This window comes from Oncorhynchus keta, unplaced genomic scaffold, assembly GCF_023373465.1.
Source record: "Oncorhynchus keta strain PuntledgeMale-10-30-2019 unplaced genomic scaffold, Oket_V2 Un_contig_1443_pilon_pilon, whole genome shotgun sequence".
In the NCBI taxonomy this organism is placed as follows: Eukaryota; Metazoa; Chordata; class Actinopteri; order Salmoniformes; family Salmonidae; genus Oncorhynchus; species Oncorhynchus keta.
Genome location: NW_026278748.1, coordinates 43,031 through 68,417, shown reverse-complemented (window position 1 = coordinate 68,417; position 25,387 = coordinate 43,031). Strand labels below are relative to the sequence as shown.

At 46.0% G+C, this 25,387-nt stretch overlaps 1 protein-coding gene across 2 annotated transcripts in view; it reads right to left on the bottom strand.

Moving 5' to 3' along the window:
• Window positions 1-12,209: 12,209 nt before the first annotated feature.
• LOC127918539 (galanin receptor type 1-like) overlaps window positions 12,210-25,387 on the bottom strand; it is a 55,577-nt gene continuing 42,399 nt past the window's right edge. For both annotated transcript variants that reach the window (XM_052501847.1, XM_052501846.1), the window contains exon 3: window positions 12,210-13,592. In XM_052501847.1, coding sequence (XP_052357807.1) covers window positions 13,272-13,592 — 321 coding nt within the window. In that variant the 3' untranslated portion in view covers window positions 12,210-13,271. The remainder of the gene's footprint in view (window positions 13,593-25,387) is intronic.

Here is a 25,387-nt window from a genome sequence, read left to right as displayed (position 1 = left end):
AAAAGTAAATAAATAAAAACAGTATAAAAACAGTATGGGAATGAGGTAGGTGAAAAAGGGTGAGCTATTTACCTATAGACTATGTACAGCTGCAGCGATCGGTTAGCTGCTCGGATAGCTGATGTTTGAAGTTGGTGAGGGAGATAAAAGTCTCCAACTTCAGCGATTTTTGCAATTCGTTCCAGTCACAGGCAGCAGAGTACTGGAACGAAAGGCGGCCAAATGAGGTGTTGGCTTTAGGGATGATCAGTGAGATACACCTGCTGGAGCGCGTGCTACGGATGGGTGTTGCCATCGTGACCAGTGAGCTGAGATAAGGCGGAGCTTTACCTAGCATGGACTTGTAGATGACCTGGAGCCAGTGGGTCTGGCGACGAATATGTAGTGAGGGCCAGCCGACTAGAGCATACAAGTCGCAGTGGTGGGTGGTATAAGGTGCTTTAGTGACAAAACGGATGGCACTGTGATAGACTGCATCCAGTTTGCTGAGTAGAGTGTTGGAAGCCATTTTGTAGATGACATCGCCGAAGTCGAGGATCGGTAGGATAGTCAGTTTTACTAGGGTAAGCTTGGCAGCGTGAGTGAAGGAGGCTTTGTTGCGGAATAGAAAGCCGAATCTGGATTTGATTTTTGATTGGAGATGTTTGATGTGAGTCTGGAAGGAGAGTTTGCAGTCTAGCCAGACACCTAGGTACTTATAGATGTCCACATATTCAAGGTTGGAACCATCCAGGGTGGTGATGCTAGTCGGGCATGCGGGTGCAGGCAGCGATCGGTTGAAAAGCATGCATTTGGTTTTACTCGCGTTTAAGAGCAGTTGGAGGAATCATCGACTGACACTAATTAGCATGACGCAACGGACATAAATATTCCTGGAAAATATTCCTATTCATGAAAATCACAAGTGAAATATATTGAGACTTTTGTTAATCACCCTGTCATGTCAGATTGTCAAAATATGCTTTACAGCCAAAGCTAGACAAGCATTTGTGTAAGTTTATCGATAGCCTAGCATAGCATTTTGTCCAGCTAGCAGCAGGTAACTTGGTCACGGAAATCAGAAAAGCAATCAAATTAAATCGTTTACCTTTGATGAGCTTCGGATGTTTTCACTCACGAGACTCCCAGCTAGATAGCCAATGTTCCTTTTTTCCAAAAATATTATTTTGTAGGCGAAATAGCTCCGTTTGTTCTTCACATTTGGCTGAGAAATCACTGGAAATTGCAGTCACGCTCCATAATATCGACAGAAACATGGCAAACGTTGTTTATAATCAATCATCAAGGTGTTTTTCAAATATCTATTCGATAATACTGTATATCCACCGGGACAAGTGGTTTTTCAGTAGGACCGATTGGAATAATGGCTACCTCTGTATTTTGCGCGAGAATCACTCTGGGAGCCATCAGGTGACCACTTGCAATGTAGCCACTTACGGGTATTCTTCAACATAAATGCGTAAAACTACGTCACAATGCTGTAGACACCTTGGGGAATACGGATAAAAAGTAATCTGGTTGATAGCCTATTCACTGCTCAATAGGGACGCATTGGAACGCAGAGCTTTCAAAAGATGAGGCACTTCCGGATTGGATTTTTCTCAGGCTTTCGCCTGCAATATCAGTTCTGTTGTACTCACAGACTTATTTAACCAGGTAGACCGGATCACCTTTATTTAACCAGGTAGACCAGATCACCTTTATTTAACCAGGTAGACCGGATCACCTTTATTTAACCAGGTAGACCAGATCACCTTTATTTAACCAGGTAGACCAGATCACCTTTATTTAACCAGGTAGACCAGATCACCTTTATTTAACCAGGTAGACCGGATCACCTTTATTTAACCAGGTAGACCAGATCACCTTTATTTAACCAGGTAGACCGGATGGATCACCTTTATTTAACCAGGTAGACCAGATCACCTTTATTTAACCAGGTAGACCGGATCACCTTTATTTAACCAGGTAGACCTGATCACCTTTATTTAACCAGGTAGACCAGATCACCTTTATTTAACCAGGTAGACCGGATCACCTTCATTTAACCAGGTAGACCAGATCACCTTTATTTAACCAGGTAGACCAGATCACCTTTATTTAACCAGGTAGACCAGATCACCTTTATTTAACCAGGTAGACCGGATCACCTTTATTTAACCAGGTAGACCACATCACCTTTATTTAACCAGGTAGACCGGATGGATCACCTTTATTTAACCAGGTAGACCAGATCACCTTTATTTAACCAGGTAGACCGGATCACCTTTATTTAACCAGGTAGACCTGATCACCTTTATTTAACCAGGTAGACCAGATCACCTTTATTTAACCAGGTAGACCGGATCACCTTCATTTAACCAGGTAGACCAGATCACCTTTATTTAACCAGGTAGACCGGATCACCTTTATTTAACCAGGTAGACCGGATCACCTTTATTTAACCAGGTAGACCGGATCACCTTTATTTAACCAGGTAGACCAGATCACCTTTATTTAACCAGGTAGACCAGATCACCTTTATTTAGCGTTTCAATCGGTTACGTCACTTGCTCTGAGACCTTGAAGTAGTAGTTCCCCTTGCTCTGCAAGGGACGCGGCTTTTGTGGAGCGATGGGTAACGATGCTTCGTGGTGACTGTTGTTGATGTGTGCAGAAGGTCCCTGGTTCGCGCCCGGTATGGGCGAGGGGACGGTTTAAAATTATACTGTTACATTGCAAACCGTCCCCTCGCCCATACCCGGGCGCGAACCAGGGACCTTCTGCACACATCAACCCACGTTACCCATCGCTCCACAAAAGCCGCGGCCCTAACCGATTGAAACACTATTTAGCGCGCACCGCTAACTAACCTAGCCGTTTCACATCCGTTACACATGTTGGGAATGTATTTATTTTGTTGTTCTTTTTTCTTTCCTCTACGTGTGTAAAAGTGACCTGCAGTGTGTAAATATATTGAGGTGGAAGGTGACCTGCAGTGTGTAAATATATTGAGGTGTATGGTGACCTGCAGTGTGTAAATATATTGAGGTGGAAGGTGACCTGCAGTGTGTAAATATATTGAGGTGGAAGGTGACCTGCAGTGTGTATTGAGGTCTATGGTGACCTGCAGTGTGTAAATATATTGAGGCGTATGATGACCTGCAGTGTGTAAATATATTGAGGTGTATGATGACCTGCAGTGTGTAAATATATTGAGGTGGAAGGTGACCTGCAGTGTGTAAATATATTGAGGTGTATGGTGACCTGCAGTGTGTATTGAGGTCTATGGTGACCTGCAGTGTGTAAATATATTGAGGTGTATGGTGACCTGCAGTGTGTAAATATATTGAGGGGAATGGTGACCTGCAGTGTGTAAATATATTGAGGTGGAAGGTGGGTGACCTGCAGTGTGTAAATATATTGAGGTGGAAGGTGACCTGCAGTGTGTAAATATATTCAGGTGTATGATGACCTGCAGTGTGTATTGAGGTCTATGGTGACCTGCAGTGTGTAAATATATTGAGGCGTATGATGACCTGCAGTGTGTAAATATATTGAGGTGCATGATGACCTGCAGTGTGTAAATATATTGAGGTGTATGGTGACCTGCAGTGTGTAAATATATTGAGGTGTATGATGACCTGCAGTGTGTAAATATATTGTGGTGTATGGTGGGTGACATGCAGTGTGTAAATATATTGAGGTGTATGGTGACCTGCAGTGTGTAAATATATTGAGGTGTATGGTGACCTGCAGTGTGTAAATATATTGAGGTGTATGATGACCTGCAGTGTGTAAATATATTGAGGTGTATGATGACCTGCAGTGTGTAAATATATTGAGGTGTATGGTGACCTGTAGTGTAAATATATTGAGGTGGAAGGTGACCTGCAGTGTGTAAATATATTGAGGTGGAAGGTGACCTGCAGTGTGTAAATATATTGAGGTGTATGGTGACCTGCAGTGTGTAAATATATTGAGGTCTATGGTGACCTGCAGTGTGTAAATATATTGAGGCGTATGATGACCTGCAGTGTGTAAATATATTGAGGTGTATGATGACCTGCAGTGTGTAAATATATTGAGGTGCATGGTGACCTGCAGTGTGTAAATATATTGAGGTCTATGGTGACCTGCAGTGTGTAAATATATTGAGGTGTATGGTGACCTGCAGTGTGTAAATATATTGAGGTGGAAGGTGACCTGCAGTGTGTAAATATATTGAGGTGGAAGGTGACCTGCTGTGTGTAAATATATTGAGGTGTATGGTGACCTGCAGTGTGTAAATATATTGAGGTGTATGGTGGGTGACCTGCAGTGTGTAAATATATTGAGGTGGAAGGTGACCTGCAGTGTGTAAATATATTGAGGTGGAAGGTGACCTGCAGTGTGTAAATATATTGAGGTGGAAGGTGACCTGCTGTGTGTAAATATATTGAGGTGTATGGTGACCTGCAGTGTGTAAATATATTGAGGTGTATGGTGGGTGACCTGCAGTGTGTAAATATATTGAGGTGGAAGGTGAGCTGCAGTGTAAATATATTGAGGTGGAAGGTGACCTGTAGTATAAATATATTGAGGTGGTGCACTCCAATCAAGTTGTAGAAACATCTCAAGGATGATCAATGGAAAAAAATGCACCTGAGCTCAATTTCAAAATGAATATGAAAAGGAGCAAAGCCCAGGTAAAAAGATAGAGGAAAACCTACATCAGTCTTCTGGTAGTAGTACCACTATATAGGGAATAGGACTCTGGTCTATAGTAGTACCACTATATAGGGGATAGGGCTCTGGTCTATAGTAGTACCACTATATAGGGAATAGGGCTCTGGTCTATAGTAGTACCACTATATAGGGGATAGGGCTCTGGTCTATAGTAGTACCACTATATAGGGGATAGGGCTCTGGTCTATAGTAGTACCACTATATAGGGAATAGGACTCTGGTCTATAGTAGTGCACTATATAGGGAATAGGGCCCTGGTCAAAAGTAGTGCACTATATAGGGAATAGGGCCCTGGTCAAAAGGAGTGCACTATATAGGGAATAGGACTCTGGTCTATAGTAGTGCACTATATAGGGAATAGGGCTCTGGTCTATAGTAGTACCACTATATAGGGAATAGGGCTCTGGTCTATAGTAGTGTACTATATAAGGAATAGGGCCCTGGTCAAAAGTAGTGCACTATATAGGGAATAGGGCCCTGGTCAAAAGTAGTGCACTATATAGGGAATAGGGCTCTGGTCTATAGTATTGCACTATATATAGGGAATAGGGCTCTGGTCAAAATTAGTGCACTATATAGGGAATAGGGCTCTGGTCTATAGTAGTACCACTATATAGGGAATAGTGCTCTGGTCTATAGTAGTACCACTATATAGGGAATAGGGCTCTGGTCTATAGTAGTACCACTATATAGGAATAGTGCTCTGGTCTATAGTAGTGTACTATATAGGAATAGGGCTCTGGTCTATAGTAGTACCACTATATAGGAATAGGGCTCTGGTCTATAGTAGTACCACTATATAGGGAATAGGGCTCTGGTCTATAGTATTGCACTATATATAGGGAATAGGGCTCTGGTCTATCGTAGTACCACTATATATGGAATAGGGCTCTGGTCTATAGTAGTACCACTATATAGGGAATAGGGCCCTGGTCAAAAGTAGTGCACTATATAGGGAATAGGGCCCTGGTCAAAAGTAGTGCACTATATAGGAATAGGGCCCTGGTCAAAAGTAGTGCACTATATAGGGAATAGGGCCCTGGTCAAAAGTAGTGCACTATATAGGGAATAGGGCCCTGGTCAAAAGTAGTGCACTATATAGGGAATAGGGCCCTGGTCAAAAGTAGTGCACTATATAGGGAATAAGGCTCTGGTCTATAGTAGTACCACTATATAGGGAATAGGGCTCTGGTCTATAGTATTGCACTATATATAGGGAATAGGGCTCTGGTCTATAGTAGTACCACTATATAGGGAATAGGGCTCTGCTCTATAGTAGTGTACTATATAGGGAATAGGGCTCTGGTCTATAGTATTGCACTATATATAGGGAATAGGGCTCTGGTCTATAGTATTGCACTATATATATGGAATAGGGCTCTGGTCTATAGTAGTGCACTATATAGGGAATAGGGCTCTGGTCTATAGTAGTACCACTATATAGGGAATAGGGCTCTGGTCTATAGTAGTACCACTATATAGGGAATAGGGTTCTGGTCTATAGTAGGACCACTATATAGGGAATAGGGTTCTGGTCTATAGTAGTACCACTATATAGGGAATAGGGCCCTGGTCAAAAGTAGTGCACTATATAGGGAATAGGGCCCTGGTCAAAAGTAGTGCACTATATAGGGAATAGGGCCCTGGTCAAAAGTAGTGCACTATATAGGGAATAGGGCCCTGGTCAAAAGTAGTGCACTATATAGGGAATAGGGCCCTGGTCAAAAGTAGTGCACTATATAGGGAATAAGGCTCTGGTCTATAGTAGTACCACTATATAGGGAATAGGGCTCTGGTCTATAGTATTGCACTATATATAGGGAATAGGGCTCTGGTCTATAGTAGTACCACTATATAGGGAATAGGGCTCTGCTCTATAGTAGTGTACTATATAGGGAATAGGGCTCTGGTCTATAGTATTGCACTATATATAGGGAATAGGGCTCTGGTCTATAGTATTGCACTATATATATGGAATAGGGCTCTGGTCTATAGTAGTGCACTATATAGGAATAGGGCTCTGGTCTATAGTAGTACCACTATATAGGGAATAGGGCTCTGGTCTATAGTAGTACCACTATATAGGGAATAGGGTTCTGGTCTATAGTAGGACCACTATATAGGGAATAGGGTTCTGGTCTATAGTAGTACCACTATATAGGGAATAGGGTTCTGGTCTATAGTAGGACCACTATATAGGGAATAGGGTTCTGGTTTATAGTAGTGCCACTATATAGGGAATAGGGCTCTGGTCTATAGTAGTACCACTATATAGGGAATAGGGTTCTGGTCTATAGTAGTACCACTATATAGGGAATAGGGCTCTGGTCTATAGTAGTACCACTATATAGGGAATAGGGCTCTGGTCTATAGTAGTACCACTATATAGGGAATAGGGCTCTGGTCTATAGTAGTACCACTATATAGGGAATAGGGCTCTGGTCTATAGTAGTACCACTATATAGGGAATAGGGTTCTGGTCTATAGTAGTACCACTATATAGGGAATAGGGCTCTGGTCTATAGTAGTACCACTATATAGGGAATAGGGCTCTGGTCTATAGTAGTACCACTATATAGGGAATAGGGCTCTGGTCTAAAGTAGTACCACTATATAGGGAATAGGGCTCTGGTCTATAGTAGTACCACTATATAGGGAATAGGGTTCTGGTCTATAGTTGGACCACTATATAGGGTATAGGGCCCTGGTCTATAGTAGTGTACTATATAGGAATAGGGCTCTGGTCTATAGTAGTACCACTATATAGGGAATAGGGCACTGGTCTATAGTAGTACCACTATATAGGGAATAGGGCTCTGGTCTATAGTAGTACCACTATATAGGGAATAGGGCACTGGTCTATAGTAGTACCACTATATAGGGAATAGGGCTCTGGTCTATAGTAGTACCACTATAATAGGGAATAGGGCTCTGGTCTATAGTAGTACCACTATATAGGGAATAGGGCTCTGGTCTATAGTAGTACCACTATATAGGGAATAGGGCTCTGGTCTAAAGTAGTACCACTATATATAGGGAATAGGGCTCTGGTCTATAGTAGTACCACTATATAGGAATAGGGCTCTGGTCTATAGTTGGACCACTATATAGGGTATAGGGCCCTGGTCTATAGTAGTGTACTATATAGGGAATAGGGCTCTGGTCTATAGTAGTACCACTATATAGGGAATAGGGCTCTGGTCTATAGTAGTACCACTATATAGGGAATAGGGCTCTGGTCTATAGTAGTACCACTATATAGGGAATAGGGCTCTGGTCTATAGTAGTACCACTATATAGGGAATAGGGCTCTGGTCTATAGTAGTACCACTATATAGGGAATAGGGCTCAGGTCTATAGTAGTACCACTATAATAGGGAATAGGGTGGCATTTGTGACGTGGTGGGAGTACAGTGTCGCAGGGTTTTAATAAACAGAGCAGGATAATTATTCTACATGAACATCTCCTATAAACATGGAATGCATAAACAGTGAACTCAGAATAGGACCAGTGACGGCAGCTCATTCCAACAGACCACAGCAGCAGACAATACGCTTGGCACAAGCTACCCACAGAGGTGGCAATGATGTAAACAGACTCATTTTCAATGGCTCTCCAACCCTGTTCCTGGAGAGCTATCCTCCTGTAGGGTTTTAGACTCCAACCCTGTTCCTGGAGTGCTACCCTCCTGTAGGTTTTAGACTCCAACCCTGTTCCTGGAGAGCTACCCTCCTGTAGGTTTTAATTCCAACCCTGTTCCTGGAGTGCTACCCTCCTGTAGGATTTTAGACTCCAACCCTGTTCCTGGAGAGCTACCCTCCTGTAGGTTTAAACTCCAACCCTGTTCCTGGATACCCTCCTGTAGGGTTTTAGACTCCAACCCTGTTCCTGGAGAACTACCCTCCTGTAGGTTTTAATTCCAACCCTGTTCCTGGAGTGCTACCCTCCTGTAGGTTTTAACTCCAACCCTATTCCTGGAGAGCTACCCCCCTGTAGGTTTTAACTCCAACCCTGTTCCTGGAGAGCTACCCTCCTGTAGGGTTTTAACTCCAACCCTATTCCTGGAGAGCTACCCTCCTGTAGGTTTTAACTCCAACCCTGTTCCTGGAGAGCTACCCTCCTGTAGGTTTTAACTCCAACCCTGTTCCTGGAGAGCTACCCTCCTGTAGGTTTTAACTCCAACCCTATTCCTGGAGAGCTACCCTCCTGTAGGTTTTAACTCCAACCCTGTTCCTGGAGAGCTACCCTCCTGTAGGGTTTTAACTCCAACCCTGTTCCTGGAGAGATACCCTCCTGTAGGGTTTTAACTCCAACCCTGTTCCTGGAGAGCTACCCTCCTGTAGGGTTTTAGACTCCAACCCTGTTCCTGGAGAGCTACCCTCCTGTAGGGTTTTAGACTCCAACCCTGTTCCTGGAGAGCTACCCTCCTGTAGGGTTTTAGACTCCAACCCTGTTCCTGGAGAGCTACCCTCCTCTAGGGTTTTAGACTCTAACCCTGTTCCTGGAGAGCTATCCTCCTGTAGGGTTTTAATTCCAACCCTGTTCCTGGAGTGCTACCCTCCTGTAGGGTTTTAGACTCTAACCCTGTTCCTGGAGAGCTACCCTCCTGTAGGGTTTTAATTCCAACCCTGTTCCTGGAGAGCTACCCTCCTGTAGGGTTTTAACTCCAACCCTGTTCCTGGAGAGTTAACCCTCCTGTAGGGTTTTAGACTCCAACCCTGTTCCTGGAGTGCTACCCTCCTGTAGGTTTTAATTCCAACCCTGTTCCTGGAGTGAACAGTGGTGACCAAGACATGTTGTCCTCCATTTTGTTTTACCAAGACAGGACCAGTGGTGACCATACCAGATAAATGTAAGACATGTTGTCCTCCATTTTGTTTTACCAAGACAGGAACACTGGTGACCAAGACATGTTGTCCTCCATTTTGTTTTACCAAGACAGGAACACTGGTGACCAAGACATGTTGGCCTCCATTTTGTTTTACCAAGACAGGAACACTGGTGACCAAGACATGTTGTCCTCCATTTTGTTTTACCAAGACAGGACCAGTGGTGACCATACCAGATAAATGTAAGACATGTTGTCCTCCATTTTGTTTTACCAAGACAGGAACACTGGTGACCAAGACATGTTGTCCTCCATTTTGTTTTACCAAGACAGGAACAGTGGTGACCATACCAGATGAATATAAGACATGTTGTCCTCCATTTTGTTTTACCAAGACAGGAACACTGGTGACCAAGACATGTTGTCCTCCATTTTGTTTTACCAAGACAGGACCAGTGGTGACCATACCTGATGAATATAAGACATGTTGTCCTCCATTTTGTTTTACCAAGACAGGACCACTGGTGACCAAGACATGTTGTCCTCCATTTTGTTTTACCAAGACAGGACCAGTGGTGACCATACCAGATGAATTTAAGACATGTTGTCCTCCATTTTGTTTTACCAAGACAGGAACAGTGGTGACCAAGACATGTTGTCCTCTATTTTGTTTTACCAAGATAGGAACAGTGGTGACCAAGACATGTTGTCCTCCATTTTGTTTTACCAAGACAGGAACACTGGTGACCATACCTGATGAATATAAGACATGTTGTCCTCCATTTTGTTTTACCAAGACAGGAACACTGGTGACCAAGACATGTTGTCCTCCATTTTGTTTTACCAAGACAGGAACACTGGTGACCAAGACATGTTGTCCTCCATTTTGTTTTACCAAGACAGGAACACTGGTGACCATACCAGATGAATATAAGACATGCTGGGAATGTAGAAAAGTACTTATACACAGTACATGAATTACACAGGGGTAAAATCTTACAAACATTTAATATCTATACTGACGCTTAAACTATTCCACAGAGACTTAAATGTATAACATTTCATGCAAATGCACAAACACATTGATCAATGCAGGCGAGCAGCACTCCATTGTAGACCGTGTTCTAAACGGCACACTCTTCCCTATACAGTGCACTACTTTTGACTAGACTTATAATCAAAGTAGTGCACTAAAATAGTGAATAGGGTGCCATTTGGGACCTCCCTTTTAAAAGTAGTAATCGCTGAAGAGTTGACAAATTTAAAATGAAATTAATTTGTACTGTCAGACAGTTCAGTTCAGAGTTTCAATTTTCAACGAAGAGTAAAGTCAAGTAGATCCTTCAACTCCTCCTCTACTTTTCCACGAGCTTACAATTATTATAAATGTTTTGTTCTGTTATCTCTAACCTAAAAAAAAAAATACATCATTTTAATAAAAAGCCTTTGCAGGAATTACCGCTGGTCGTTTTCCGTTATGTTTCAAGTTTAACCTTCCGTCCACATTTATTCCATCAATAAGTCATCAGTCATATAAGTTGGCGGCGGTCAGGTAAGGTTCCATCCATCAGAGGTTTCAGAAGCCGAAGAGTTTGTCTGTGTTGCCAGATCTGTGTGTTTGGAATATTTAAGAGTCTTGCCGAACAATGGCTGCAATTCTAAAGATGTTCCCAAGATCATCTGCTTTCACAGTTGATCAGTGTCAATTGATTGTGAGGCCTAAATCCAATCCGAATTCAATCAATTAGTCAAATCTAACCCATCTAAGTCAGTGCCATGTCTCAGTTCTCCAAAATCACCCTGATTAACAGTATCACCCATCACAGGCCTCCAGTTGAATGGTGTGTCTGCATTGGCTGTTTCAGGTCTGTGTGTTTAAAAGCCTCGTCACAAAATCAAAAATGAAACAAATCCAGCATTTGAAGAGTACGTAGACTTGTAGTTTGGCTGCTTCATCTGCTGGGTCCCATCCCCAGTCCCCAGTCCCAGTCCCATCCCCAGTCCCAGTCCCAGTCCCAGTCCCCATTCTTGTCCCAGTCCCAGTCTTGTCCCAGTCCCAGTCTTGTCCCATTTGAAGAGTACGTAGACTTGTAGTTTGGCTGCTTCATCTGCTGGGTCCCATCCCCAGTCCCCAGTCCCAGTCCCATCCCCAGTCCCAGTCCCAGTCCCAGTCTTGTTCCAGTCCCAGTCTTGTCCCAGTCCCAGTCTTGTCCCATTTGAAGAGTACGTAGACTTGCAGTTTGGCTGCTTCATCTGTTGGGGGTCGCAATCTGCTGGGTCCCATCCCCATCCCCAGTCCCAGTCACACCCCCAGTCCCAGTCAGGCCCCAGTCTCAGTCTTGTCCCAGACCCAGTCCCAGTCTTGTCCCAGTCCCAGTCTTGGCCCAGTCCGTCTTGTCCCAGTCTTACCCCAGTCCCAGTCTTGTCCCAGTCTTTCCCCAGTCCCAGTCTTGTCCCAGTCTTGTCCCAGTCCCAGTCTTGCCCCAGCCCCAGTCTTGTCCCAGTCCCAGTCTTGGCCCAGTCCGTCTTGTCCCAGTCTTACCCCAGTCCCAGTCTTGTCCCAGTCTTTCCCCAGTCCCAGTCTTGTCCCAGTCTTGTCCCAGTCCCAGTCTTGTCCCAGTTTTGTGGTGTGGTGTCAGATGTTAGTGGTAATAGAGTGTGTGGTGTGGTGTCAGATTTGAGTGGTAATAGAGTGTGTGGTGTCAGATATGAGTGGTAACAGAGTGTGTGGTGTCAGATAATAGTGGTAATAGAATGTGTGGTGTCAGAAATGAGTGGTAATAGAGTGTGTGGTGTCAGATGTTAGTGGTAATAGAATGTGTGGTGTCAGATATTAGTGGTAATAGAGTGTGTGGTGTCAGATATTAGAGGTAATAGAGTGTGTGGTGTCAGATATTAGTGGTAATAGAGTGTGTGGTGTCAGATATTAGTGGTAATAGAGTGTGTGGTGTCAGATATTAGTGGTAATAGAGTGTGTGGTGTCAGATGTTAGTGGTAATAGAATGTGTGGTGTCAGATATTAGTGGTAATAGAGTGTATGGTGTCAGATATTAGTGGTAATAGAATGTGTGGTGTCAGATATTAGTGGTAATAGAGTGTGTGGTGTGGTGCCAGATATGAGTGGTAATAGAATGTGTGGTGTCAGATATTAGTGGTAATAGAGTGTGTGGTGTCAGATATTAGTGGTAATAGAGTGTGTGGTGTCAGATATTAGTGGTAATAGAGTGTGTGGTGTGGTGCCAGATATGAGTGGTAATAGAATGTGTGGTGTCAGATATTAGTGGTAATAGAGTGTGTGGTGTCAGATATTAGTGGTAATAGAGTGTGTGGTGTCAGATATTAGTGGTAATAGAGTGTGTGGTGTCAGATATTAGTGGTAATAGAATGTGTGGTGTCAGATATTAGTGGTAATAGAGTGTGTGGTGTCAGATATTAGTGGTAATAGAGTGTGTGGTGTCAGATATTAGTGGTAATAGAGTGTGTGGTGTCAGATATTAGTGGTAATAGAGTGTGTGGTGTCAGATATTAGTGGTAATAGAGTGTGTGGTGTCAGATATTAGTGGTAATAGAGTGTGTGGTGTCAGATATTAGTGGTAATAGAGTGTGTGGTGTCAGATATTAGTGGTAATAGAGTGTGTGGTGTCAGATATTAGTGGTAATAGAGTGTGTGGTGTCAGATATTAGTGGTAATAGAGTGTGTGGTGTCAGATATTAGTGGTAATAGAGTGTGTGGTGTCAGATATTAGTGGTAATAGAGTGTGTAGTTGAGAAGTTCTCCATGCGGATGCGCACCACCTTCTCCTGTGGGGGTGGAGGGTAGAGGAACCGACAGGTGAACACCTGGCGACAGGCCTTCCGGAAGTTCTCTGACAGAAAGGCGTACAGGATGGGGTTGATGCAGGAGTTCCCGTACGCCAGGCAGTGGGAGATGATCCGTAACGCGAAAGAGGCGTCGTTGAGCGGGAACACTCCAAACTCCACCCACATGGCGATGACGTGATGAGGCATCCAACAGGTCAGGAAGGCTGCGACCACCAGGAGGACCGTCTGGGCTGTCTGGAGGAGTAGGGGGGTAGAGGAGGGGAGGGAGAGGGGGAGGGGAGGGGAGGGGGAGGGGGGGAGGAGGGGGGAGGAGGGGGAGAGGGGAGGAGGGAGGAGGGGGGAGAAGGGAGTGGGGGAGGAGGGGGGAGGGGGAGGAGGAGGGGGAGGAGGGAGAGGGGGAGGAGGGAGGAGGAGTGGGGAGAAGGGGGGAGTGGGGGAGGAGGGGGAGGGGGAGGAGGAGGGGGAGGGGGAGGAGGAGGGGGAGGGGAGGGAGAGGGGGAGGAGGGGGAGGGGGGGAGGAGGGGGGGGAGAGGGGGAGGAGGAGGGGGGAGAGGGAGAAGGGGAGGGAGGGAGATGGGGAGGAGGGAGGAGAGGGGAGAAGGGAGTGGGGGGAGGGGGAGGGAGGGGGGAGGGAGGAGGGGGAGGGGGAGAGAGATGGAGAGATGGGGAGGAGGGAGGGAGAGAGATGGGGAGGATGGGGAGGAGGGATGGGGAGGAGGGAGGGAGGGGGAGGGAGAGGAGGAGGGAGGAGGAGATGGTTGTTTATTAATGTGCTCCGATGAAGACTGTTTTCCCTAGGCAGACGTTAGAAGTAATACGAGACTGATTACAGAGTCCCACATCACAGTATCTGATATTCGAGAGAGTCTGATCAGGAGAGAGAGAACTGGCAACAATGTGCCTCATCAAACAATAGAAAAGATGCCTCACAACCTCCCCAATTCATCATTGAGATGGTACTGTATGAGAGCTCTGTATCTGTAAAGTATATGTCTGCTTCAAAGGCTTGATGTCTCAGCCAGGGAAGTTTGCTGGTGAAATTTAATTGTTTAATTTCTAAAGAGCCACTCAGATTCACTTCAATATTAACAGTGTGTATGTAATGCCTAGGGGCCAGAGGCTTTCAACCAAATCATAATCCTACACATCTGATATGAGCAATACACTCAGTTTGATAAGGGTTCTTCAGCTGTCCCACATAGGAGAACCCTTTTTGGTGTCCAAGGAGAACCTTTTGGGTTCCAGGTAGAACCCTTTTTTTGACTCCCAGGTAGAACCCTTTTGGGTTCCACCCTCTGTGGAAAGGGTTCTACATAGAACTTAAAAGGGCTCTACCTGGACACCATAAAGTGTTCTACGCAGAACCAAACAGGGTTCTCCTATGGGGGACAACCAAAGAACCCTTTCAGGTTCTAGATAGCACCTTTTTAACTAAGAGTGTATTAGAACTGGTACTTTGCATATTGTAGTGTATTCCAGGTGTAGCCTTGACCGGGACGCCAGGAGTAGCTTTGACCGGGACACGAACCCAGGTCCAGGAGTAGCCTTGACCGGGACGCGAACCCAGGTCCAGGGGTAGCCTTGACTGGGACACGAACCCAGGTCCAGGAGTAGCTTTGACCGGGACACGAACCCAGGTCCAGGGGTAGCCTTGACCGGGACGCGAACCCAGGTCCAGGGGTAGCTTTGACCGGGACGCGAACCCAGGTCCAGGGGTAGCCTTGACCGGGACACGAACCCAGGTCCAGGAGTAGCCTTGGCCGGGACACGAACCCAGGTCCAGGGGTAGCCTTGACCGAGACACGAACCCAGGTCCAGGGGTAGCCTTGACCGGGACGCGAACCCAGGTCCAGGGGTAGCCTTGACCGGGACGCGAACCCAGGTCCAGTGGTAGCTTTGACCGGGACGCGAACCCAGGTCCAGGGGTAACCTTGACCGGGACACGAACCCAGGTCCAGGGGTAGCCTTGACCGGGACACGAACCCAGGTCCAGGGGTAGTCTTGACCGGGACACGAACCCAGGTCCAGGGGTAGCCTTGACCGGGACACGAACCCAGGTCCAGGGGTAGCCTTGACCGGGACACGAACCCAGGTCCAGGGGTAGCTTTGACCGGGACACGAACCCAGGTCCAGGGGTAGCCTTGACCGGGACGCGAACCCAGGTCCAGGAGTAGCCTTGACCGGGACACGAATCCAGGTCCAGCCAACACCTCAACCATTACGCCAAGAGGTCCAAACCTTTTTACAAGGTTGTTAGGTGTTAAGTTAAGGTCACTACAATATCTTGACTCTACAGTACTCACTGTCGTCAGGGTAACTGGTAGTACCAGCGACAATTCTCAATTCCGCCCTCGCACTCTTCCAGCGCCCATCCATTCCCTCCATAGACACACGTTAGAGCAGCGAATGGGGTTACAGGTGGGTTCAGTCTATTTCACAGGTTCACTCTGTAGCAAACATAACAAAGCTAACTATGCAATTTACTGCTAGTCCTGGGCAATGCTGCTACTGCCGGGCTAATTGACTGGTAATTATGGTGATCTTCCTCTGGCACTAAGCAGCACAAAGAACTACAACCCTGCTGACACAAGGAACTACAACACTGCTGACACAAAGAACTACAACCCTGCTGACGCAAAGAACTACAACACTGCTGACACAAAGGAACTACAACACTGCTGACACAAAGAACTACAATGCTGACTACAACCCTGCTGACACAAAACTACAACACTGAACAAAGAACTACAACACTGCTGACACAAAGAACTACAACAACACTGCTGAAACAAAGAACTACAACCCTGCTGACACAAAGAACTACAACACTGCTGACACAAAGAACTACAACACTGCTGACACAAAGAACTACAACCCTGCTGACACAAAGAACTACAACCCTCGTGAATCAAAGAACTACAACCCTGCTGACACAAAGAACTACAACACTGCTGACACAAAGAACTACAACCCTGCTGACACAAAGAACTACAACAACACTGCTGACACAAAGAACTACAACACTGCTGACACAAAGAACTACAACCCTGCTGACACAAAGAACTACAACCCTGCTGACACAAAGAACTACAACAACCCTGCTGACACAAAGAACTACAACACTGCTGACACAAAGAACTACAACACTGCTGACACAAAGAACTACAACCCTGCTGACACAAAGAACTACAACACTGCTGACACAAAGAACTACAACCCTGCTGACACAAAGAACTACAACACTGCTGACACAAAGAACTACAACCCTGCTGACACAAAGAACTACAACACTGCTGACACAAAGAACTACAACCCTCGTGAATCAAAGAACTACAACACTGCTGACACAAAGAACTACAACCCTGCTGACACAAAGAACTACAACAACACTGCTGACACAAAGAACTACAACACTGCTGACACAAAGAACTACAACCCTGCTGACACAAAGAACTACAACACTGCTGACACAAAGAACTACAACCCTGCTGACACAAAGAACTACAACCCTGCTGACACAAAGAACTACAACACTGCTGACACAAAGAACTACAACACTGCTGACACAAAGAACTACAACCCTGCTGACACAAAGAACTACAACACTGCTGACACAAAGAACTACAACCCTGCTGACACAAATAACTACTACAACCCTCGTGAATCAAAGAACTACAACCCTGCTGACACAAAGAACTACAACAACACTGCTGACACAAAGAACTACAACCCTGCTGACACAAGGAACTACAACCCTGCTGACACAAAGAACTACAACACTGCTGACACAAAGAACTACAACACTGCTGACACAAAGAACTACAACAACACTGCTGACACAAAGAACTACAACACTGCTGACACAAAGAACTACAACAACACTGCTGACACAAAGAACTACAACCCTGCTGACACAAAGAACTACAACCCTGCTGACACAAAGAACTACAACCCTGCTGACACAAGGAACTACACGTCATTAGAGACCCCTACACGTCAACCCTCTACACATTGTTAGAGACGCCACACGTCGTTTGCTGTCTGAATCGGTGTCCTATCAGATGGCAGACTGAATAATTGAAGGCATTGATCAACGTGATCAGTCTGCGGTGTTACACAAAGACCCACTTGACAAAGAACCGAACGATTCAGGAAGAACACTGAACGAGGATCCGAAACAGTCAATCATATTTTTGATGATAACGTTTATATGAGATTCTATTTCAGGGGCGATGCTTTTGCAAACACAATCTTCTGATGATGCCACACAAAGACAGGAGAAGCATTCTCTCTCTCTCTCTCTCTCTCTAACTCTTTCTAACTCTCTCTCTCTCTCTCTCTCTCTCTCTCTCTCTCTCTCTCTCTCTCTCTCTCTCTCTCTCTCTCTCTCTCTCTCTCTCTCTCTCTCTAACTCTCTCTAACTCTCTCTAACTCTCTCTCTCTCTCTCTCTCTCTCTCTCTCTCTCTCTCTCTCTCTCTCTCTCTCTCTCTCTCTCTCTCTCTCTCTCTCTCTCTCTCTCTAACTCTCTCTAACTCTCGGGAAGACGTCAATGGAGTTCTGGCATCAGCTCCCTGCCTGAAAGACTCCCTGGTAGAGAACAATCTGTGTGTGTGTGTTTATGTTCGTGTGTATGTGTGTATGTGTGTGTGTGTGTGTGTCTGAACAGTCAAGTGTCTGTCTGGGCCTTTGTGTTTCTCCTGGCTGTCTGGGGGTTGGTAGGCGGTTCAGCAAAAGGTAATTCAGCTACTCAGCATTGTAGGAGCAGCTACAGGTCCATCAAAACAACACTGATTACAGACCACGACACTTCAAACAACACCGAGTACAGACCACAACACTGCAAACAACACTGACTACAGACCAACACTGACTACAGACCAACACTGACTACAGACCAACACTGACTACAGACCAACACTGACTACAGACCAACACTGACTACAGACCACGGCACTGACTACAGACCAACACTGACTACAGACCAACACTGACTACAGACCAACACTGACTACAGACCACGACACTGCAAACAACACTGACTACAGACCACGACACTTCAAACTACTGACTGCAGACCAACACTGACTACAGACCACGACACTGCAAACAACACTGACTACAGACCACGACACTTCAAACAACTGACTGCAGACCAACACTGACTACAGACCACGACACTGCAAACAACACCGAGTACAGACCACGACACTGCAAACAACACTGACTACAGACCACGGCACTGCAAACAACACTGACTACAGACCACGACACTTCAAACAACACTGAGTACAGACCACGACACTTCAAACAACACTGAGTACAGACCACGACACTTCAAACAACACTGAGTACAGACCACGACACTTCAAACAACACTGACTACAGACCACGACACTGCAAACAACACTGACTACAGACCACAACACTTCAAACAACACTGACTACAGACCAACACTGACTACAGACCACGACACTGCAAACAACACTGACTACAGACCACGACACTTCAAACAACATTGACTACAGACCACGACACTTCAAACAACACTGACTACAAACCAACACTGACTACAGACCAACACCGAGTACAGACCAACACTGACTACAGACCAACACTGACTACAGACCACAACACTTCAAACAACACTGACTACAGACCACGACACTGCAAACAACACTGACTACAGACCACGACACTTCAAACAACACTGACTACAGACCACGACACTTCAAACAACACTGACTACAGACCAACACTGACTACAGACCACAACACTTCAAACAACACTGACTACAGACCACGACACTGCAAACAACACTGACTACAGACCACGACACTTCAAACTACTGACTGCAGACCAACACTGACTACAGACCACGACACTGCAAACAACACTGACTACAGACCACGACACTTCAAACAACACTGACTACAGACCACGACACTGCAAACAACACTGACTACAGACCACGACACTTCAAACCACTGACTACAGACAAACACTGACTACAGACCAACACTGACTACACACCACGACACTGCAAACACTGAGTACAGACCACGACACTGACTACAGACCACGACACTGCAAACAACACTGACTACAGACCACGACACTTCAAACAACACTGAGTACAGACCACGACACTGCAAACAACACTGACTACAGACCACGACACTTCAAACAACACTGAGTACAGACCACGACACTGCAAACAACACTGAGTACAGACCACGACACTGCAAACAACACTGAGTACAGACCACGACACTGCAAACAACACTGAGTACAGACCACGACACTTCAAACAGCACTGACTACAAACCAACACTGACTACAGACCACGACACTGACTACAGACCACGACACTTCAAACAACACTGACTACAGACCAACACTGACTACAGACCAACACTGACTACAGACCAACACTGACTACAGACCACGACACTTCAAACAACACTGACTACAGACCACGACACTGCAAACAACACTGACTACAGACCACGACACTTCACTTCAAACAACACTGAGTACAGACCACGACACTTCAAACAACACTGAGTACAGACCACGACACTTCAAACAACACTGAGTACAGACCACGACACTGCAAACAACACTGAGTACAGACCACGACACTGCAAACAACACTGAGTACAGACCACGACACTTCAAACAGCACTGACTACAAACCAACACTGACTACAGACCACGACACTGACTACAGACCACGACACTTCAAACAACACTGACTACAAACCAACACTGAGTACAGACCACGACACTTCAAACAGCACTGACTACAGACCACGACACTTCAAACAGCACTGACTACAAACCAACACTGACTACAGACCACGACACTTCAAACAACACTGACTACAAACCAACACTGACTACAAACCAACACTGACTACAGACCACGACACTTCAAACAACACTGACTACAGACCACGACACTTCAAACAACACTGACTACAAACCAACACTGACTACAGACCAACACTGACTACAGACCAACACTGACTACAGACCACGACACTTCAAACAACACTGACTACAGACCACGACACTTCAAACAACACTGACTACAAACCAACACTGACTACAGACCAACACTGACTACAGACCAACACTGACTACACACCACGACACTGACTACAGACCATGACACTTCAAACAACACTGAGTACAGACCACGACACTGCAAACAACACTGAGTACAGACCACGACACTTCAAACACTGACTACAGACCAACACTGACTACAGACCACGACACTGCAAACAACACTGACTACAGACCACGACACTTCAAACAACACTGACTACAGACCACGACACTTCAAACAACACTGAGTACAGACCACGACACTGCAAACAACACTGAGTACAGACCACGACACTTCAAACAACACTGACTACAGACCACGACACTGCAAACAACACTGAGTACAGACCACGACACTGCAAACAACACTGAGTACAGACCACGACACTTCAAACACTGAGTACAGACCACTGCGACACTTCAAACAATGACTACAGACCACGACACTTCAAACAACACTGAGTACAGACCACGACACTGCAAACAACACTGAGTACAGACCACGACACTGCAAACAACACTGAGTACAGACCACGACACTTCAAACAACACTGACTACAGACCAACACTGACTACAGACCACGACACTTCAAACAGTTTCTCTAAATCTTTTACTCTGAAGATATATAACTGACTGAGTTGATGTGATACTATCCTATTGATCACATCATACTGTCTTATTGATCACATCATATAACTGACTGAGTTGATGTGATACTGTCCTATTGATCACATCATACTGTCCTATTGATCACATCATACTGTCCTATTGATCACATCATACTGTCCTATTGATCACATCATACTGTCCTATTGATCACATCATACTGTCATATTGATCACATCATACTGTCCTATTGATCACATCATACTGTCCTATTGATCACATCATACTGTCCTATTGATCACATCATATATTGACACATCATACTGAGTTGATGTGATACTGTCCTATTGATCACATCATACTGTCCTATTGATCACATCATACTGTCCTATTGATCACATCATACTGTCCTATTGATCACATCATACTGTCTTATTGATCACATCATATAACTGACTGAGTTGATGTGATACTGTCCTATTGATCACATCATACTGTCCTATTGATCACATCATACTGTCCTATTGATCACATCATACTGTCCTATTGATCACATCATACTGTCCTATTGATCACATCATACTGTCCTATTGATCACATCATACTGTCCTATTGATCACATCATATTGATCACATCATATAACTCCTACTGAGTTGATGTGATACTGTCCTATTGATCACACCATACTGTCCTCATACTGTCCTATCACATCATACTGTCCTATTGATCACATCATACTGTCCTATTGATCACATCATACTGTCCTATCACATGTCCTATTGATCACACATCATACTGTCCTATTGATCACATCATACTGTCCTATTGATCACATCATACTGTCCTATTGATCACATCATACCATCCCACATCATACTGACATCACATCATACCTCATAATGACATCACCATACCCCATAATGACATCACACATGCCCCATAATGACATCACCATACCCCATAATGACATCACCATACCCCATAATGACATCACCATACCCCATAATGACATCACCATACCCCATAATGACATCACCATACCCCATAATGACATCACCATACCCCATAATGACATCACCATACCCCATAATGGCATCACCATACCCCATAATGGCATCACCATACCTCATAATGACATCACCATACCCCATAATGACATCACCATACCCCATAATGACATCACCATACCCCATAATGACATCACCATACCCCACAGTGACATCACCATACCCCATAATGACATCACCATACCCCACAGTGACATCACCATACCCCATAATGACAAAGGAAAACTACTTTTTAGGCATTTTTGCTCGTTCATAAAAGTAAAATAAAAAACGTAAATATCAAATGTACATACGTATTCAGACCTTTTACTCAGCACTTTGTTGAAGCACCTTTGGCAGCGATAACAGCATCGAGTCTTCTTGGGTATGATGCTACATGCTTGACACACCTGTATTTGGAGAGTTTCTCCCATTGCTCTCTGCAGATCCTCTCAAGCTCTGTCAGGTTGGATGGGGGAGCGTCGCTGCACAGCTATTTTTCAGGTCTCTCCAGAGATGTTCAATCAGGTTCAAGTCCGGGCTCTGGCTGGGCCACTCAAGGACATTCAGAGACTTGTCTCGAAGCCACTACTGCGTTGTCTTGGCTGTGTGCTTAGGGTCGTTGTCCTGTTGGAAGATGAACCTTCGCCCCAGTGGTCCTGAGCCATCTGGAGCAGGTTTTCATCAAGGATCTATCTGTACTTTGCTCAGTTCATCTTTACCTCGATCCTGACTAGTCTCCCAGTCCCTGCCGCTGAAAAACATCCCCACAGCATGATGCTGCCACCACCATGCTTCACCGTAGGGATGGTGCCAGGTTTCCTCCAGACGTGAGGCTTGTTATTCAGGCCAAAGACTTAAATCTTGGTTTCATCAGACCAGATCATTTTGTTTCTCATGGTCTGAGTGTCTTTAAGTGCCTTTTTGCAAACTCCAAGTGGGCTGCCATGTGCCTTTTACTGAGAAATGGATTCCGTCTGGCCACTCTACCATAAAGGCCTGATTGGTGGAGTGCTGCCGAGATGGTTGTCCTTCTGGAAGGCTATTCCATCTCCACAGAGGAACTCTGGAGCTCTGTCAGAGTGACCATCGGGTTCTTGGTCACCTCCCTGACCAAGGCCCTTCTTCCTTGATTGCTCAGTTTGTCCAGGCGGCCAGCTCCAGGTAGAGTCTTGGTGGTTCCAAACTTCTAACATTTAAGAATGATGAAGGCCACTGTGTTCTTGGGGACCTTGTTTTGGTTACCTTTCCCAGATCTGTGCCTCGACACAATCCTGTCTCGTAGCTCTACGGACAATTCCTTCGACCTCATGGCTTGGATTTTGCTCTGACATGCACTGTCAACTGTGGGACCTTATATAGAAAAAAACACTACCCTCCCCTGTCCCCCCCCAAACACACTACCCTCCCCTGTCTGCCCCAAAACACACTACCCTCCCCTGACCCCCCAAAACACACTACCCTCCCATGTCCCCCCCAAAACACACTACCCTCCCATGTTTCCACCCCAAAACACACTACCCTCCCCTGTCCCCCCCCAAACACACTACCCTCCCCTGTCCGCCCCCAAAACACACTACCCTCCCTGTCCCCCCCAAACACACTACCCTCCCCTGTCCGCCCCAAAACACACTACCCTCCCCTGTCCCCCCCAAAACACACTACCCTCCCATGTCCCCCCCAAAACACACTACCCTCCCATGTTTCCACCCCAAAACACACCACCTTCCCCTGTCACCCCCAAAATACACTACCCCCCCCCCCCTAAAACACACCGAACCCTCCCCAAGGCAACAAAATCAGTTTGACAACCCTGTCCTGTTAAATCAGTTTGACAACCCTGAATGATCTCTGCAGCTCTTCTCATAGACGTCTTCCAGATTCGCTACTGAGCAATTGAGAGGTAAAGACTGCATCCCTATTGACACCCTGTTCCCCTATATAGTGCACTACTGTTGCACAGGGCTGTGGTGAAAAGTTAGTGCACCCTAGAGAACAGGGGCCGTTTGAGACACAGACACAGAGTCCCAAGGTTGAAGGTACGTGTGTTGCTATAGTTACTGTTTATCTCTGGTTGTCGTTACACCACGTGTAGAGGAGAGACGAGGGAGGGGGAGGGAGGGAGGGGAGGGGAGGGGTGGATATCAGGCTCTTTCTAACAGTTTACTCTACTGAGCAGCTGTGTTGCACTCTCTCACATCACTGTCCTCACTAACTCTGATATCAGGAGGGAGGGAGGAGGGGGATACCAGGAGGGAGGGGAGGGGAGGGGTAGGGGAGGGGAGGGGGAGGGGAGGATATCAGGCTCTTTCTAACAGTTTACTCTACTGAGCAGCTGTGTTGCACTCTCTCACATCACTGTCCTCACTAACTCTGATATCAGGAGGGAGGGAGGAGGGGGATACCAGGAGGGAGGGGAGGGAGGGGAGGGGTAGGGGAGGGGAGGGGGGAGGGGAGGATATCAGGCTCTTTCTAACAGTTTACTCTACTGAGCAGCTGTGTTGCACTCTCTCACATCACTGTCCTCACTAACTCTGATATCAGGAGGGAGGGAGGAGGGGGATACCAGGAGGGAGGGGAGGGGAGGGGGAGGGAGGAGGGAGGGAAGGGGAGGGGAGGGGAGTATATCAGGCTCTTTCTAACAGTTTACTCTACTGAGCAGCTGTGTTCCATTCTCTCACATCACTGTCCGCACTAACTCTGATATCAGGAGGGAGGGAGGAGGGGGAGGGGAGGGGAGGGAGGGAGGGAGAGAGGGAGGCAGGGAGGAGTGGGGGGGGAGGGAGGGGAGGGGAGGGGAGGGGAGAGGAGAGGAGGATATCAGGCTCTTTCTAACAGGTTACTCTAATGAGCAGCTGTGTTCCACTCTCTCACATCATAAGCATCATTATTTTTTTCAGTCTGTTATTTTCTCCTCAACAGTTAACAAGGTAACTCTGTAACCACTGGTAAAGGTGCTGTCTCTCTATTAGGGCGCATTAGGCTGGATGGGAGAGGAGAGCTGTGGTGTCAGGGGAACAGATAGATAGATGGATGGATGGGAGAGGAGAGCTGTGGTGTCAGGGGAACAGATAGATGGATGGATGGGAGAGGAGTGCTGTGGTGTCAGGGGAACAGATAGATGGATGGATGGGAGAGGAGAGCTGTGGTGTCAGGGGAACAGATAGATGGATGGATGGGAGCTGAGTGCTGTGGTGTCAGGGGAACAGATAGATGGATGGATGGGAGAGGAGAGCTGTGGTGTCAGGGGAACAGATAG